We start from the raw sequence: 18,372 nt of genomic DNA on the forward strand, positions 1-18,372 counted from the left end.
TGTGCTCACACAATCAGGGATGAAATCGGCTTAGGTGATTATTAATAAATGACAATCAAAATAATCGAACTTGATTTATGTAAGGTGATACTCAATGTTCGTCTTGACTTCAGTACTCAATTGTGAATATTGAATTGTTTTTCAAGTTAATAATATCCTACAAATAAGCTTGTTAAAAGAACTTAAATTTAAAAAATTATAACTAACGGCCTGTGTTTTGGAAATTATAATCAAATTTTATTTGTCAATAAAAAAAAGTGCGTTTCATAAAATTAAGTCATGGTCAATCAGAACATTGTCCAACGGGACAGTCGGAACGCACCACTACCCTAAATATTGTTGTTGAGTATGTGCGCAGAAAAAGATTCTACAAACTTCTAGACTAATCGAATCGAATAAAAACACGTCCGTTTTGGATGAGGACAAAATAGAGAGTGATTTATTACGTTACGTTATTTTATTAGTTAACAAAGAGTACTAAGAAACATAGGGTGCATGTACATCAAATAGGTATTGTATATTCTATTTCAACACCCCCACTGAATGTACAATCTATTTGAATTTAAGTCCAATAGCTGAAGAGCAAAACAAATGTTTTTGGTGATTAACTGCCTTCGTCAGAAAATCGGCTGACATCTGTGATGTATTGATGTAATTGAGCTTGACTTCACCTTCGTTTATCTTGTCTCGTACAAAGTGGTGCCTGACGTCTATGTGCTTCGTCCGTGGGTGATAAGCAGTAGTCAACGCCAAACAAATAGCACCTTTGTTGTCACAATTAATCGTTGTTGATGTTGAAGTACATGGAACAAGTTCCTTTTCCAAACTCTTGAGCCATATAGCTTCCTGCACGGCTGAGGATACTGCCATATACTCAGCTTCCGTTGATGACAGGGCGACAGTCGGTTGTTTCTTCGTATTCCACGAAACTGCCGCTTTTCCAGAATAGAAAACGTAGCCTGTAGTTGATCGACGGTCATCACTATCGTTCGCCCAATCTGCATCGCAAAATCCAATTACTTTACGATCCTTGGATTTACAGAACTCTAGCTTAGCATCAGCTGTTCCCTTCAAGTAGCGTAGGATTCTTTTGACAGCGGTCCAGTGTGGCTTGCCATAATTGTTGCTGAAACGAGATACATTACTTACAGCAAAACTTACGTCGGGCCTTGACACCTGCGCAGCAAACATGATGCACCCAACCGCCTCTTGGTATGGAATATTGGACAATTCATTTCTTTCTTCTTCACATTGAGGACACATAAGTTTTGTAAGCTTCTGGTTATGGTCCATCGGCGTGTTCACAGGATTGCAGTCTGACATTTCGAAACGTGCCAATATCTCCCTGATGTAATGTTCTTGGTCAATGCTGATAGACCCCTTCTCACGATTTCGTTTTATTTGAATTCCTAAAGCAAAACGGGCCTCTCCCATGTCCTTCATGTGGAAAGAACTGTGAAGATACAATTTTAGTTTTTTCTTTGTTTCAAAATCTTTGGAGAAAATTAAAATGTCATCGACATATACAGCTACAATAATCGGACTTGCATTCTTGTGAGAAAAATATACACACGGGTCAACTTTTGATTTCTCCAATCCAAACTGTAGAAGTGCGGTGTCTAGCTTCTCATTCCAAAGCCTACTAGCCTGCTTTAGACCATATAGAGATTTCTTCAAGCGACATACTTTACCAGTTTTATCAGAAAACCCTTCAGGTTGTAGCATGTAAATCAAGTCCGGTAAATCTCCCTGCAAGAATGCAGTCACTGCATCCATCTGGTCTATATCGAGATCATACTGAGCGGCTAACGAAATCAAAAAACGTATTGTACTGTAGCGCACCACCGGAGAAAAGGTTTCCTTGTAGTCGATGCCTTTTCGTTGTGAACAACCTTTTACTACCAAGCGGGCTTTATAGCGACAAATTGCACCATCGGAATTGCGTTTAGTCTTGAAAACCCATTTACAGTTTATAGGTTTTTTATCAGATGGCAAATCGACAAGCTCCCAAGTATCATTCTTCTTCAATGAATCTAGCTCATCTGCCATTGCTTGTCGCCAACATTCCGAATCTGCTCTACTAAGAGCTTCACTTAAAGTAAAAGGGTCATGCAACTCACCTGTTTTTACTGCATACGATATGTAGTCGTCTCTCTTTATCGGTTTCGGTATTCGATTGCTTCTCCTCATCTGGTCTGGTGCTTCTATCGTGCTCGAAACTGAATGCGGTAGAATGTATTCGATTTCACTATTCTCACTTCTTTCAATGGTTGGCTCATCAATGGTTTCCGGAAATATCTCGTCGATGTTGTTGATCTCACTTGCAGCATCAGAATATTCATCAGAATCACACTCAGAGACCTCGCTGACAACGCCTGGAACTTCACCATCTTTACCTGAAGCTGAACCAATCTCGAAAAAATAGGAACTTAAATCATCATCCACTGGATATAGATGCTCATCTTCGAAAAATATAACGTCACGGCTAATCACTATCCTGTCTTTGTCTTGATTGTAGAGTCTATAATTTTTCGTGCCATCACAGTATCCAAGGAATACACATGCCTCTGACTTCGCATCCAACTTCTTCCTTTTCTGCTTCGGTATGTGCACCATCGCCTTGCAACCAAATGTTCGCAAGAAATTCATATCAGGCGCAACACCAGTCCACGCTTCCTCAGGGACTTTACATGTTGATGAACTACTCGGAGATCTATTGATAAGGAACACTGCTGTAGAGACTGCTTCTGCCCAAAAATGCTTTGGGAGATTAGCATCAAGGAGCATACATCGTGCCTTTTCGATGATAGTTCTATTCATCCTTTCAATTAGACCGTTGTGTTCGGGTGTGTAAGGTGCTGTTGTAAGATGCTGAATTCCTGACTGACGAAGTAAACTCTGAAATTCTTTTCCACAGTATTCAGATCCATTGTCTGTTCTCAGTGCCTTTATATTCTTGTTGCATTCGTTTTCCACACGGGCCTTAAATTCTCTAAAACGATTCAACGTTTCTGACTTCGCACGCAAAAAATACACAAACGTCTTCCTTGTGAAATCATCCACAAACGTCAAAATATAACGTGCACCACCCATGCTCGCAACATTGATCGGCCCACACAAGTCGGAGTGTATTAACTGCAACACATCACTTGCCCTGGCACCTGGTTTCTTAAATGGCCTACGGCACTGTTTGCCCTTGGCACAGACCTCACAATTTACATTTTCCTGAGTACTTTCTAAATTTGAATAACCAAAACCATTTAGAATGCTTCGAACGCTACTAAAATTTAAATGACCCATTCTTCTATGCCATAAATTTATAGCATGATCTACACGATTTGCTGTAAAAGCAAAATCTTTATCTGTACAATCCAGCTTGAAAAGCTCTCCATCAAGAGAAGCTGAGGCCAATAAATTATTATCTGGATCATAGATTTTACAACCTTTAGAGTCAAAAATCACTTTATTTCTTTTGCGTACGATCTGACTCACAGAAAGAAGGTTAGCACAGAGGTCAGGTATGCATAACACATTTTCCACCTTGACCTTGCAATCATCAATTGGTAAATACACATTTCCAGTACTCTCTACATTCAATCGCATATTGTTAGCCACTACCACCTCGCTGTTCACCTTCACACCTTGATTGACATCCGACAAAAGCCTTGGGTCTGAGCACATATGTGCGGATGCACCGGAATCAACATACCATGCACCTGGTTGCACGGATGAAACAGAAAACGATGTGTATAAAGACGTCGGTTTGACTACCTGTTTGTTGGATTGCTTCGAAGGACAATTTCGTGCAAAATGTCCAAAGTTGTTGCACTGGTAACATCTAGGACCACTGCTACCACTAACGCCACCACCAACGCCACCACCGCCGGTACTACTGCCAACATCACGACCACTTGAACCACCACCAGCACCATTGTATCTCTTCTTCTGAAAGCGACGTTTGCCACCATAAAAAGCAACTGCATCCGACTCATTCAACTTCACATCCTGAAGTATCTTTGTCTTGACTGAATCGCCAGTGATTTTCATGCCGCAGCTCTCAATACCCATAATCATAGGCTTGTAATTGTCACTTAATCCAGCCAATAACAAAGTACCTACCCATTCCTCCGTAACCTTTAGACCGATGCCATTCAGTTTGTGTGCTGTCGAGATAATGTCGTTCACGTACACCTCCACGGATGAACAGTCTTCTAGCTTTGTGCTAATGAGTTTGCGCAACAAACCCACTCTCCGAGACAGCCCGTTGTCTTCAAAAGCAGACTGCAATCTATCCCAACATTCCTTTGCAGTTGTTGTGTCCTGGACATGGACATAGTTGATGGGTTCTAAGAGAAGGATTATTCTCGACCTCGCCATGGTGATTCTCTTGATGTCTTCTTCCTCATCGCTCACAACGCAGGACCACAAATCCTCAAGCTCGAGATATGCCTGAACTGCGAAGCGCCACGTGTCGTAGTTTTCTCGCCCTTTGAGTTTCTGAATAGATGGGAGGCTGTTAGCCATTATTATAAATTTCGTCTGTTGTTAATATAATAATATAAATGAATAATATAAATGCTTTATCTATTTAGGAGCTTCTGGGCCCATAACCTGTTGTTGAGTATGTGCGCAGAAAAAGATTCTACAAACTTCTAGACTAATCGAATCGAATAAAAACACGTCCGTTTTGGATGAGGACAAAATAGAGAGTGATTTATTACGTTACGTTATTTTATTAGTTAACAAAGAGTACTAAGAAACATAGGGTGCATGTACATCAAATAGGTATTGTATATTCTATTTCAACAAATATTCTGATACGTCAAACAGAAGAAATTAAATAAACCATGAGAGATCAAGGTATGTATGTTACCTCTGTCACCTCTGCGGTGGAAAATGTGTGAAGATCTTTGTACAAATATTTCCGAATGTCTCGAGATCAATTGAAGGAATATACACTGTTTGTTTTTGTTTTTTTTTTTTTCAATCTGGTTTGACGTTTGACCGTTGAAGTTCTTTTAAAAATCTACAACTTAGAATTGTATGTCGTGTTTCAATTTTTAACCACAGGCCTTGATCGTTTTTGAACGAAAACGGATAATTTTATAGAAGGCAGAGAACACGATGGGCAAACTTTTTTAATGTTGACTTCAAACTTATAGTAGACTTGTTTAAGGCTAGGCGCGCACATGCCACTTTTAGTTTCGAAACTGTTTGGTTTCTAAACTGAGCACTATAGACTTATACGAAAGTCCGCGCACATGCAGAAACCATTCAGTCGCCCATTTGAACAACTTTTTAGTTTGTGTTTTGACACAAACATTGCGGCTACCGTAAAAGTACAAAAATGCGATGGCGATCGCAAATCCACTTACGCTTATTCGCAGTTTAAAGTTGGAAAAGTGCGTCAACTGTATGTGACAGATGTCAAACTTTGGTGCTTCCAGTTCAAAACCACGAAATAAATGACGCTTTACAATCAAATGGAATTGAGTTGAATCACGCTACGGAGAGACATGTATGTATTAAAAAATTCTTTTAAATTAAGTTGGGTATGTCTGAAGTACTTTATATCTCTTGCACGCACCTAGTCTTATTTACACTTTACACAATTGGGTAGTTTATATTTCTTAATAAAATTTCGCACACAAATTTCTCACTTTTCCTGTCAGAAATTTTGAGAATAAAGTTTTTAAGATTCAAGTTGTAAGAAATTCCATATCGTGTATTGCAAAAAGGAAAAAAATAAATGTAGACTCTACACAATTAGCTAGTTTATTTTTCTAAGATCTCAAGGATGTCCGTATGATAAGAAATATAAACAATATTTCTCACTTTTGCTAAAAATTTATCGTTTACTCTCGAAAGGAAGAAAAGAAATGCAAAACTAATATGATTGCTAGGTGAAAATGAATTGTATTTATATATCATTCTTCTGCTCTGTCAATCCCTCAATAAAATCTTCAGAAATATAAACTGACCAAATTAATTAAAACACTTGGCAGCACTTAAGATAATACAACTGTCATTTTTTGAGAGCCGCGATTTGCCGATTTGTGTAGACAAAAATTGTGTGCTGCTGTACTTTCTTCAATATTACTTAACTTATTTTTTTAAAATTCCAATATTTTATAAGAAAACACACATTTTGTTTTGCTACAATGTCTGGAATACTCGGGCGCACACAATTCCTGGGTGAGACATCGAATCTTTTCACAGATGAAAAAACGGCCACGGCTCGAACCAGGGTAAGACAACGAATTTATGGGAAGTACCTATTTTTGTGGATAAACAAATCTTTTTCAGGTTGTTGAATGGTTCAATGAAATGATGGTGGCGGAACCAGCCACCAAATGTGAACTCCTAGCCAAAATCCAAGAAATTATATTGGCAACCTGCCCAGAGCTGATAGAAGAATTTCTAGAACACATTCTATCTTTTGGTCATGATCCCCACACAGATGTGCGGAAACAAATAATCGGATTCATGGAACAAATATGGTATGTAGACTTGCACGATCCTAACTTTGAGACCAAACTAAATTACGCTCTTTAGCAAATTAAAACCAGAATTCATGCCGCAGATTGTGAATGTCATATCAATGCTCCTTCGAGACTCTTCGGCCCAAGTAATCAAACGTGTCATACAGGCATGTGGTTCAATTTACAAGAACGGTTTGAAGTGGATATGCACTCGAGCAGAAATCACAGACAGCACTGAACAAGCTTGGAATGTTCTTAGTTTAGTCAAAGCTCAGATCCTTGACATGATCGACAACGACAACGATGGTATTCGTACAAATGCTTTAAAATTCCTCGAAGGAGTAATCATTCTTCAGACCTATCCCGATGAAGACAGTCAGAAGCGAGAAGACGACTTTTCCTTGGAAGATATTCCACTCACTTTGAAAATCATGCGAAGAAGGAAACTCGAAGAGGAAGCTATGAATATTTTCGATATCTTGCTAAAGTTCCATGCTGCCACTCATGTATCGTCTGTAAACTTAATAGCTTGTACCGGTAGTCTGAGTACTATTGCGAAAATGAGACCTAGTCTCATGAGTCCCGTGGTTGAAGCTTTCAAGAGTCTCAACGCCAATCTTCCACCTACTCTCACCGATTCTCAAGTCAGCTCAGTTCGAAAGAGTTTAAAAATGCAACTCATTGGATTACTGAAGAATAGAGGGTCATTCGAGTTTCAAAACGCCATCAAAAAAATGTTGCTGGATTTGGGTTCGTCTCAATCGGAAATAAGTCGTGCTACTCCAAAAATGGACAGACAAGAAGTGAATTTACGTCAAAAAAGAATTGTCGAAAATGCTGCACACAGTCTGAGTAAAAAAATGCGCCTCGATAAGGACGATTCCAGCAGCGGTGCGGTTTCAAAAGACGGTACCGTCATTGATTTAATGGAAGTTGATATGGTTGCGTTGGAGAAAAATATAGAAACCTCAACTAAAATCAATGAAAAGTTCATTGCGGATAACATAAAAAATTCTGAAATTGCGGTTAGCTTGGTTTTGGCTTTTATGAAGCATCTGCCGGCCGAAGTACCTGATGTTTTCTTCGAGGAATATGTACCCGTGAAGGACACCCCGTTGCCAGCACAAATAACAAAAATCGCATCCCTATTGGCTTTCCAAATGACCGAGAAAAAAATTGGTCCAGGTGGATCAGTCTTTTCAAAGGACTACGATACTAACGACGTGGAAATGACGGATATACCTCATGAGATGGATGAGCAACAGCGCAAAGAAGAAGCAACCAAAAAGCTGCGTGAGAACATGGAAAGGGTGAAGGGGGAACAAGCATTGCTAGAACACATGAAGCAGCGAGCGAAAACGCTTAAACTGCAAGAGGTGACGAAACCCTTCCCCAGAGCAACAAAAGCAAAGTTTTTAGTCGATGCTGTGAAGAGAATTTTAAGTGCAGAACGCCAGTGCATCGTGGGAGGAGTTTCCGTGAAGCGCCGCAAGATTTTAACTGTTATGGCCGCCACTTTCCCCGACAGCGTTAGAGTAATAATTTTTGATTTTATTATGATGGACATCAAGGGACGCATAGACTTGGCCTTCTCTTGGCTCTACGAAGAATACTGTCTTCTGCAAGGCTTCACCAGACACTCGTATGTTAAATCTGAGCATCGTCCAGATTACGCTTACAATGAGCTTCTCAACCAAATCATCAATGGAATTTGTACAAAATGTGATTTCAAAGATAAGTTGATTCTTTTGCGGAGGGTTTACCTTGAGGCACCTTTGCTGTCAGATGAATCTGTGAATAATTTGGTGCAGATGTGCCTTAGTGAAGATACGGGCAATTATTGTGTTGACCTAATAAAAGAGTTGACTCTTCTACGTCCTCCGAGAAAGCTTCGTTTCGTTCGAATTTTACTAAACTTTTGTGTGCACGAGAAATCGGCTTTGCGGGAAAAAGCATTGGATCATGTTCGCATTTTGTACTCAGAAAATAAAGTGCTTCCAGTTAAAATTGAAGAATTCGGAAAGGAATGGTTAAATCATCTGTTGAAAGAAACTCCACCACCTGAAATATTCGGTGCCGATTATGGGCGTGATACAGTGGAGATTGCCTGGAAGGAGGATCTAGCAAAAATTTGCTTGGGAACCATTTTAATATTGCTGCCGTATTCAGAAAGTGAGTAAAAACTAAAAATTTATAATCTAAGGGAAGAAATTTCTCAAGGTCATTTCTTTTCGGCAAAAGCATTTTCTTTCTAAAGTTAATCGTAATCTTTTACATTTCTAGTTTTTACAGGTCACATTTAAAAAATGTGTACAATAATCATTTTTAGATAAGACTGTGATTAATTTTTGTAATTTATTGTGTTGGAACGTCAAAAAATTAAAAAGGAATTTCATGGCCCATGGGGGGATCGAACCCACGACCTTCGCGTTATTAGCACGACGCTCTAACCAACTGAGCTAATGGGCCAGTTATTTGTCAGGTGTAAAAATATGCATTTATCGACAAAATTCAAGTTTAAAAAAGTTTATTAAAAGTTTTCTCTCGGTGACAGAGGTTTCGTGAGCTTTAAAGCACTCAAAAGTTTATGTAAGGCATCACATAGTTGAAATTTCGTAGCCTCCGTGGCGCAATTGGCTAGCGCGTTCGGCTGTTAACCGAAAGGTTGGTGGTTCGAGCCCACCCGGGGGCGGTTTCTTTTTTAATTACAAAACATTTTAAATTTATTTTTTTAAAGAAAAAATGGATTAATCATAAATTTTCCCTTAGCCATTTCAAAATTTTGGAGGAAACGCACTTATTATAAAAATTATACAACTTTCTGTATAGCAGGCATATGAATAGATCGTAAATTAAATTTCATATCGCTGAATTTTTACATCTTACTTACTTAAGGTGACGCTATAGTCTGGGCGGACTTTGGCCTCAACCAACATTCGTCTCCAGTTTTGCACGCCAATTTGATTGAGGTCTTCCTTCACCCACCTGCGTGCGCCACCTGAGTCGCGGTCTTCCTCTAATGCGCCGTCGTCCCTAGGGATTGGATTCGAAGCCCTTCCGGGCTGGAGCGTTGATGTCCATTCGCTCTACATGACCTAGCCATCTAATCCGTTGGGCTTTATTTCTGCTAACTTCGTCAGTGTCGCTGTACAGCCCGTACAGTTCGTCGTTATATGTTCTCCCATATTCTCCATCTATGCAGCCGAAGAATTTTTCTCTCGAAACATCCTAAGACTCTCATCTTTCTTTGACAGGGTCCAGGCCTCAGCGCCATAAATGAGAACCGGAATAATGAGTGTCTTATAGATGGTGATTTTAGATGTTCAAGAGAGGACTTTACTGCTCAATTGCCTTCTAAGTCCAAAGAAGCAGCGAGTTATTCTTCGTTTGATTTCAGGGCTGGTGTCGTTGTCTGAGTTTATAGCGGTGCCTAATACTTGGTCTTGCCCTCATTGACCACTAAACCCATCTTCTTCGCTTTCGTACCAATGCTCAAAAACGCTCCATTGACATCACGCTTTGATCTTCCAATTATGTCAATATCATCTGCGTATCCGAGTAATTGGATGGACCTTTGGAAGATTGTGCCTATAGTGTTGACGGTTGAGTTTTGCACAATTTTTTCCAGAACGATATTCAAGAATTCCCATGACAGTACATCACCTTGTGAGATCTTTTCCGACCATGATAGAGCAGCGTGCATTCTCCATCGTCATTCTGCACAAATGGATAAGTTTGACAATGATGCAAAAACTAGACATTGCTCTGTACAGCTCTTCCCTATGGATGCTGTAGTACACGGCTTTAAAATCGATAAAGAGATGGTGAGTATCGATTTTAAGCTCTTGGGATTTTTCCAAGATCTGCCGTAGTGTGAATATTTGGTCAATAGTGGACTTTCCTGGTCTGAAGCCAAACTGATAAGGACCTATCAGGTTGTTGACGAACGGCTTCAAACGTTTACATAATACGGCAGATAATTTTGAGGGTCTCCTTTCTTATGTATCTGGAAAACTGCGTTTCTACTACGATGTTTCCCTGATTACAGGCTTTAATTCATGGCTTCATTGTAGCCGTCTAACGTAGAAACTTCTCACAGTACTTCCTTGTTTTGGCTTGGATCCGGATATCCGGCTACAACGAGGTAGTGGTCCGAGTCAATGTTGGCCCTTCGGAAAATTCGGACATCCTGTATACTGGAGAAATGTCGTACGTCTATCGCAATGTGGTCAATCTGGTTGACAGTTGATTAAGATTTCCATGTCCCCTTGTGGATATCAAAATCGATCAGCCTTAACCCTATGTCGGAAGTAGTGTCGTGCAGGCTGTATCTCCCGATTGTGCCACCAAAGATGTCTTCTCTTCCTAGCTTGGTGTTAAAATCTCCTAAGACAATTTTAATGTCATAGCCAGTGCACTGCTTATAAGACTTGTTCAAGAGCTCGAAGAATATGTCTTTGGCGTCTTCATCTTTCTCCTCTATTGGGGCATACGCGCATATTAGGCTTGGTTTAAAAGTTGGTAACTATTTCAAAGAAAAAGTTATTTGTGTTGTATGACAAATGATGCCACGCATTATGGGACTTAATGAGCTCGAAACGTTTTTGAAAAATTTTATGAGTTGAAAAATATAAGGATGGCGTCTTGAACTTGTTTTTCCTTAAATTGTAAAACAAATTAGTCTCGCCTATTCCAAATTCCATTGCAATCGGAAACTTTAACGAATTCCGAAATAAACTATCCCGTGTTGAATAATGACTGCTCAGTCGATTTCAATGGTATTCCCCCGATATTAGTTACTCTAAAAACAGGCAAATTTCCCAGTATATGGAAGAAGTCATTTCTAACTCTAATTTTAAAGAAAGGTTATCAAGGCGGATATAACAAACTACTGGCCCATTGCAAAGCTCTCTAACATTCCTAAATGGTTTGTGAAAGTGTAGCATTTTTAAGTAAGAATCTCATTTGGGAACAGCAAAATGGTTTTTTGAAAAAAAAGATCAGCCAAATCTCCTCACATTCTCAAACATATGTTGAAACGCTTAAGAATAAGGTTATGAAGTTGTGTATGCACTGACTTTTCTATAACTTCGGACCAACTAAGCCGCGGAATTATTTTATTTAAACTTAAAGCTCTTGTTTTTCCACTATTTTTCTTATATTGGATCAAATCATACCTCGAAAAACTCATTTCTCATTTGCAGCATTAGATTCATAGCCTATTGACCATCAACTGAAGTGGGTGATTCTGCTAGTAGCACGAAGGCAAATCGAGAATCGAAATTATAAAATCCGCGAAGATTCTAAATAATTCGGGTTACTTTTTTAACAAGCCCCATACACGGCAAAACAATGCTCCCCTGGTCAGCTAGTACATATGCACATATATTTATAGCTTTTTACAATAACTAAATATGTGTATGTATTTCAAAACTTGAATACCTTTAGAAAAAACACGCCAATTTTGCTTTATTTTGACTAAAACAATTTTTAAAGATTCCATTAACACAACCTAAGAAACACGCATTTTAAGAAAACCCTATGTTATCGGTTTTTGAAGACTTTTCCTTTCAATAAAATCTCCACAAAACGAAAAACGCCTTGACACAATGAATATTTTTTACCTACTAGAAGAAAAATGCTGAACTTATTATATTACAAAATAAACACAATACGCGACTTTTGTTTTTCAATACTGTATTTGTTATTTTCTTATTTTGTTTTCTTTGCAGATCTACTTGAAGACCTTTGTAATGTTTACACCAAAACGTCACCAGATCTTAAACGCACAATTTTACGTTCTATTGAAGTGCCAATCAAGAAGCTGGGCGTTGAAAATCCAACACTTTTGAAACTAATCGAAGAATGTCCCAAAGGAGTTGAAACCTTGGTAACAAGAATAATTTACATTCTTTCAGAAAGCACCATACCCACAGCAAATCTAGTGAAAAAAGTACGCGATCTCTATCAAACTAAAGTCAATGATGTTCGCCTTTTGATTCCTGTTCTGAGTGGCTTGACCAAGGCTGAGATTTTAACTGCACTGCCAAAACTTCTGAAATTAAATCCAATTGTGGTAAAAGAAGTTTTCAATAGACTTTTGGCCATTGGCACAGAATATACGAATCAAAAAATGCCTATATCTCCAAGTGAGATACTAGTTTCTCTTCACACTCTAGACCAAAACAAATGTGAGCTGAAATATGTTGTTAAAGCAACATCGATGTGTTTGGCCGAAAAGGATGTCTACACGCAAGATATACTTGGTGCTTGTTTGCAACAGCTTGTTGATATTGTACCGATTCCGACGCTCTTCATGCGAACGGTTATTCAAAGCTTGGCCCTGTATCCACGGCTGTCTAATTTTATCATAGGACTACTGCAAAGGTTAATTTTAAAACAAGTTTGGAAGCAAAAAGTCGTTTGGGAAGGGTTTTTAAAGTGCTGTCAGAGATTAAAGCCGCAGTCATCATCAGTTCTTATACAATTGCCATTGCCTCAATTGCAAGATGCTCTCAATCAGTGTCCGGATCTTCGGGCTCCTCTCCTTGAATACGCCGAGTCTGTTGAGGAAAATCAAGCTGGTATTATATCCCAACAGACTATGGATGTTTTGACTGGAAATGCTTTAGATGTTATTATAACGGTATTTACGATTGTTTTGTTTTAAATTTGTGTAAGGTAATTAATTTGTTTTTTTTTTTTTTTTTGCGAACAGGATGATTCTGGTGGATTTATGATGCTAGAAAATATAAAACTGGAAAAGGAGGAGCCTGTCGAACCATTTATTCCGGACCATAGCCAACCTCTGCCACCGGGTGAGGACTAATAGACTTCCCATTGTGAACTATGGGCTCGATTATCTTTTCAAAACAAATTAATAACCTATTTAATACCACTGAAGTAATAAAAAAAAATTGAACAGATTGTTTCTGTATGATAATTTCATTGATTGAAAAGTTGAAATAATTCTTTTTGTTTGTACTAAGTAGGCGCTGCTTCTTGTTAATAAGAACTTTGTTTAGTAAAAATAAATACCTTAAAAGTCTAAGAAGTAAATCTTCGGAATCTTTACTTTATTTGACATTTGTTTCAGTATTTTGGCAAAACAAAAAGTCCATAATCAAGAGTGTCTAATTCCTAATACAAACAACCTCAGTTTTCCAGCCTTCCAACAGTAAAGCTCAGGAAAACTTCATAGCCTCATGTTTTATTTAGATTGTAGAAAAGCATAAACTCATTCAAAACGGTTGAAACTGAATTGGGACTTGGAACTATAAAAAGTTTTCCATTCACTCTATTAGTTTAAATTCCAATCTTCTGGTTGCTCACTTCCAGAATTTATTTAACCCAACAAGAGTGAAACTTGATTTTCAATATGCTACTCTGAGCTTTACAATTTAAGGTCTTGATGCTGCATAATGCCTCCAAGAAGTGATGTCAGCTATAAGGAAACTATAAGATGCAAAAGCAATTAAATACCAGCTGAATCTTATAAGTATGAGAGCAGTTTGGCAGTTATATATAACAATTTCATGAAAACCGGAATAATAACAGTAGAAATCAAGAAGTTCATGATTTTCCCAAGCTGAGCTTTTCAATTATGGAGGCATTTTTTGTAATACTTCATACGCTAGTTTTGCAAAAACGTTTCAGGCAGGATTGTTGACCGTTGCGTTGGCCACATTTTTACCCTAATAAGAATAGCAAAAACAATCAAGACAAACTCCTCTATCGGTTTTTCATCGACTTTAAATCTGCATTTGATATGATTAATAGACAAGCGCTCTTATAAGCTTTATTGTTAGTCATTTAAGTTTGGAAAAGTAATTTTAAATCTGTACGCAGACACAGTGGGCAGGTTCAGGCGACATAAGGGACTTGAAAGTAAGGCAAGTTTCTAGTTTCTGATTGCCCAGCTTCCAAAAAAATGCCTTCCAACTAAGGCAACTTTATTGGAAAGTTGACTGGAAAGTAAGTCAAGAAAAATCTCCCTAACTACACTGAGTTACAAAAAAAGTGGCGCAGTCATACTTTTTGATGTGTTGTTATTATTTTGATAATATTATTTTTTCGTTTAACTGTATATTTGTGTGTATGTTTGTATATTCTTTTTCGATTTTCTTTATCACATTAGTGCATTATATTGAGGAAAGCATCATTTTTTTATAATAGACGCGAGTTATACAAATTTTGGCTTCCGTGATCTACTAAAATATTTTAATAAGTTTATTGTAATGAGTTTATTTTAACTTGATTCTTTATCAGTGTTTTAGTGATTTTTGCGAACAAAAATGCAAATAACGGCAGAAAAAGTCATCAGTGTGCTGGCTTCAGTTGAGGATGGTTGAAGTGCGCGGTATGCCGCTGTTATGATCGGAAAACCGGAAACCAACTCCTGCAACCGGCGGAAAGGCTCAGGTCGCCCCAGAGCAACATCTGCAAGGGATGATCGATATTTGGTGCTTCATAGCCTTCTAACTGAGCTGTCTAACAGACTTCGATTCGTTAGGGGGAGAGCTGTGAATGGTCAAACGATGAGGAGGGGGTTAGTGGAGAGTTGCCTGAGAGCAAGAAGACCTGCTCGTGTACCAAGACTCACGTTACAGCACAAGCCACGGATGCAATTGGCTCAACTTTACCGAGACTGGACCGAGGCCGACTGGGGTAGAGTTCTTTTCACTGATGAGTCCAGGTTTTGTCTACGCTCACCAGATGGACGAAGCAGAGTGTGGAGACGATCAGGTGAAAGATACTCTTCGGAAACGGTTTCCCACCCCGAAAATTTCTGAGGAGGTTCCGTCATGGTGTGGGCGGGAATTTTAATGCAAGGAAAATCCGAGCTATACATCGTGGAAGGATCGGTAAACTCCAGTTACTACATCAACAAAATTCTGGAAAAATATGTGGTTCCATTCGCACAATTTATTGCTAATACAGGGCAATGCTAGACCACACGTTGCTAGGTTCGTTACCGACTACTTACAAGAAGTGGACATCGATGTAATGGCTTGGCCTGCGATGAGCCCGGATATGAATCCCCAACGAACACGTTTGGGATCTACTGGGAAAAATGATAAGGTGGCGACCTGCCCTTCCAGAACAACCAATGGCTGAGATCTGCCCTTGTAGATTAATGGGAAAATTTGGACGATACCATCGTAACAAACCTTATCCATGACACTTGAAAAGCTAACTAGTTGTTTTGGTCAAAATGTACGTTCAAAGAATGCAGTTAACTGCAAATAAAGCCCCTTATGTTTACTGAACCGGCCAAATCTGTGACTATTTACAATCGTACTGAAGCAGGTCTCCAGACGTTGTGCAGAATAATGGTGTTCATTAATGCAACAAACCAGAAATGTGATTGTACTAACGCAGTTTTTCGACGTTTATGAGAACACCATTTATCTGGAAACTTTAGTTCGCTCCGAATTTTAAAAGCCATATTTTGAGTTGAATCTGATTTTTAAAATAATGTTCTCCATTCGAAGCTAGAATTAGACATTAGCAGAAAATGAAACAAATGTTTTTGAAGATTTAACTTGTATTTTATTCATTTTTTTTTCTTTCAAGTATTGTTTTTTTTTTATATTTACTTATAATTCAATACCACATTCGTTATTTACTTATTTATTTTCCCAAACTTGACGTAATTTTAAAGATTTGTTTTTATTCTGACTTCGAAATTATCATATTACAATAATGCACACTATTATATTTCAAAATGCCCATTCCAAGAGGATAGATACAAAATAAATAAATACAAATTATTATTTTCAATGATTAATTCTACAAAAAAAAATCCTATTACAATTACAAATTACATACAATTGATTACACAATGCACAATATTTATTTACTTTAATTTTTATCTCAAGCTTATCACGGTTACCAAAAGTTTTCTAAATGGAAGTTATTCCATTTGTATTTTCATTTTTATTTTAATTAAATCGTTTTCATCGTTTTAAACATGAAGTTTTTTTTTTTGTTATGAAATCGTTACTATTCAAAAATGTAATAATTTAGTTTTATGTGTTTATTTGAATTCCAATGGAAAATCATTGTTCTAGATATTTTGCGTAATATATTTTTGCTAATTTTATTTTTTGTTTCATTTTTCTTTATGAAATAGTTATATCTTTTTTTTTAAGGTTTTCTAACTTGAAAGTATGATTTTTCAATGCGGAAATTTGTTTCAAATAAAAATTATACACATATTTACATGAATATATGGCGAGTTTTGAGTTCCAATTATTTGCTACAAAATCCAATTGTTTTGAGCTAAGTTCTTAGCTTTTTATCTATTTCTTCAATTGTTAACACTAATTTTCTGCTGGCTACACATGTTTTAAGTTTTTGTTTGCTGTAAAATGCGTTTCATTTTATTATTATGTATTTTATTTTTAAATTGCTTGCTATATTAACAAATAATAAATCACCTGTCTGCCTTTTGTAAATAAAATAATTTATTTGTCTTAATGCCAAAACCAAATGCTCTTGAGGTCTACTCTTAAAAAAACTTAACAAATTGATTTTAAAAATCCCTTACACTTGATGTGGGTAGCCAAAAGTTTTCAACTTCAAAATAGGGAAAACCATCAGGAATAGCTTTTTGAAGTTTACTTCCTATGAAGAGCGGTGTTTTGAATTCAATCTTCAATTCCTTTCGTTTTAACATCTTCACTAAAAGCAACCAACCTTATTCCTTCTTATGCTTCTTTTAGTTCGCCATCTCAGTATGATATTCAATTTAAAAATGCTCTAAATTTGGGTTTTTAAAACCAAGTATTATGTATATCATTGAAAAACAAATTAAACTTCTGAGTACTTTTGTATAAAATCTCTACTGAACTGCTCGCTCTTCAGAACCTTATATGATCATGTCCACAAACGAAAACCAACTCAGCAGTGTGAATGAACTGAACTAAGACCTTAGGTATCGATAATATTTTATTTTATTACACAGTTGATAATCTTTTTTGATATAAAACTAAAGTGGATAGAAATACGACAAAGGCATTTATGTTGTTGTTCCTCTGGAATTTCCAACTAGATATGTATACAAGTGTATTCTATTAATTTGTGTTATCAAATGATCAACTGAGTTATCATCACCGGAAAGGCTGAACAAAAATCTAAGTAATGGATTCTCAACCTTCTTTTCTCGTCAAACCCGCTGCTCCTTTTAAAGTCTTCTTGAATACAAATATCCAAATATTTAGTAGCATTATAAAAAAATGTCTGCACTTTAGTCTTTACACTGGATTCTGTGTATAAATTGTTCGCAATTTCGAAAAGAAATCGTCTTTTCGTAGAAACTTTAGAGTGAGAATACACCAGCTGACAGGATTATTCTCGAGTTAACAAATAAACTGGCTGACAAAAACAAATTAAATCATAAAATAAAACAAAAATAGGCAACTTTTTTTTAAGATTTATACTTTATGTATTTTTTCTGTTTATTTGTGTTTTTGCTAAAAAAAAAACAAAACTTAGAAAAATATTCCACACAAAAAAAATCAACTTTGTACAAGTGTGTTTTGTTTGAAAAAGTATAATGTATAATATTTATTAATATTATTTCCAATAATAAAATATCTTAATAACTAAAAGTTTTATTTGAAGAACAAAAAAGGTTTTAAAAAAAAAAAAATAAAACTAAGATAAGTGTTATGCTTTTTTGACGTAATTTAACAGGTTAATGTTTTCATTTTTTTTTAAGGTTCTTTCTTTGCCATCATTTACGAAAAAGCCCATAAGCTCAAACTATAAATATGAACATAGATTTGTGCAATTAGATTTTTGTCAGGATTATATTTTTATTGTTGACTTCAGTTGGATTCTTGAGACAGCAGCGTAAATGAATTGTGATGTTTTGTTTTTATGA

General features: G+C 37.0%; 1 protein-coding gene and 2 non-coding genes across 3 annotated transcripts; 2 read left to right on the forward strand and 1 right to left on the reverse strand.

Annotated features, from left to right (window-relative positions):
* The first annotated feature begins 6,045 nt into the window (after positions 1-6,045).
* LOC129943080 (symplekin) lies at positions 6,046-13,541 on the forward strand. Its single transcript, XM_056052299.1, has 5 exons — positions 6,046-6,248; positions 6,307-6,500; positions 6,556-8,654; positions 12,215-13,128; positions 13,201-13,541. The coding sequence occupies exons 1-5, from the start codon at positions 6,162-6,164 to the stop codon at positions 13,309-13,311; spliced, it is 3,405 nt and encodes a 1,134-aa protein (XP_055908274.1). The 5' UTR covers positions 6,046-6,161; the 3' UTR covers positions 13,312-13,541.
* On the reverse strand, positions 8,878-8,951 carry Trnai-aau (transfer RNA isoleucine (anticodon AAU)). The gene has a single exon. It is a non-coding gene; the product is annotated as a tRNA-Ile (tRNA).
* Positions 9,101-9,174, forward strand: Trnan-guu (transfer RNA asparagine (anticodon GUU)). Its single transcript has one exon. It is a non-coding gene; the product is annotated as a tRNA-Asn (tRNA).
* Positions 13,542-18,372: the final 4,831 nt, after the last annotated feature.

The sequence above is a fragment of the Eupeodes corollae genome, chromosome 1 (assembly GCF_945859685.1).
Source record: "Eupeodes corollae chromosome 1, idEupCoro1.1, whole genome shotgun sequence".
NCBI lineage: Eukaryota > Metazoa > Arthropoda > Insecta > Diptera > Syrphidae > Eupeodes > Eupeodes corollae.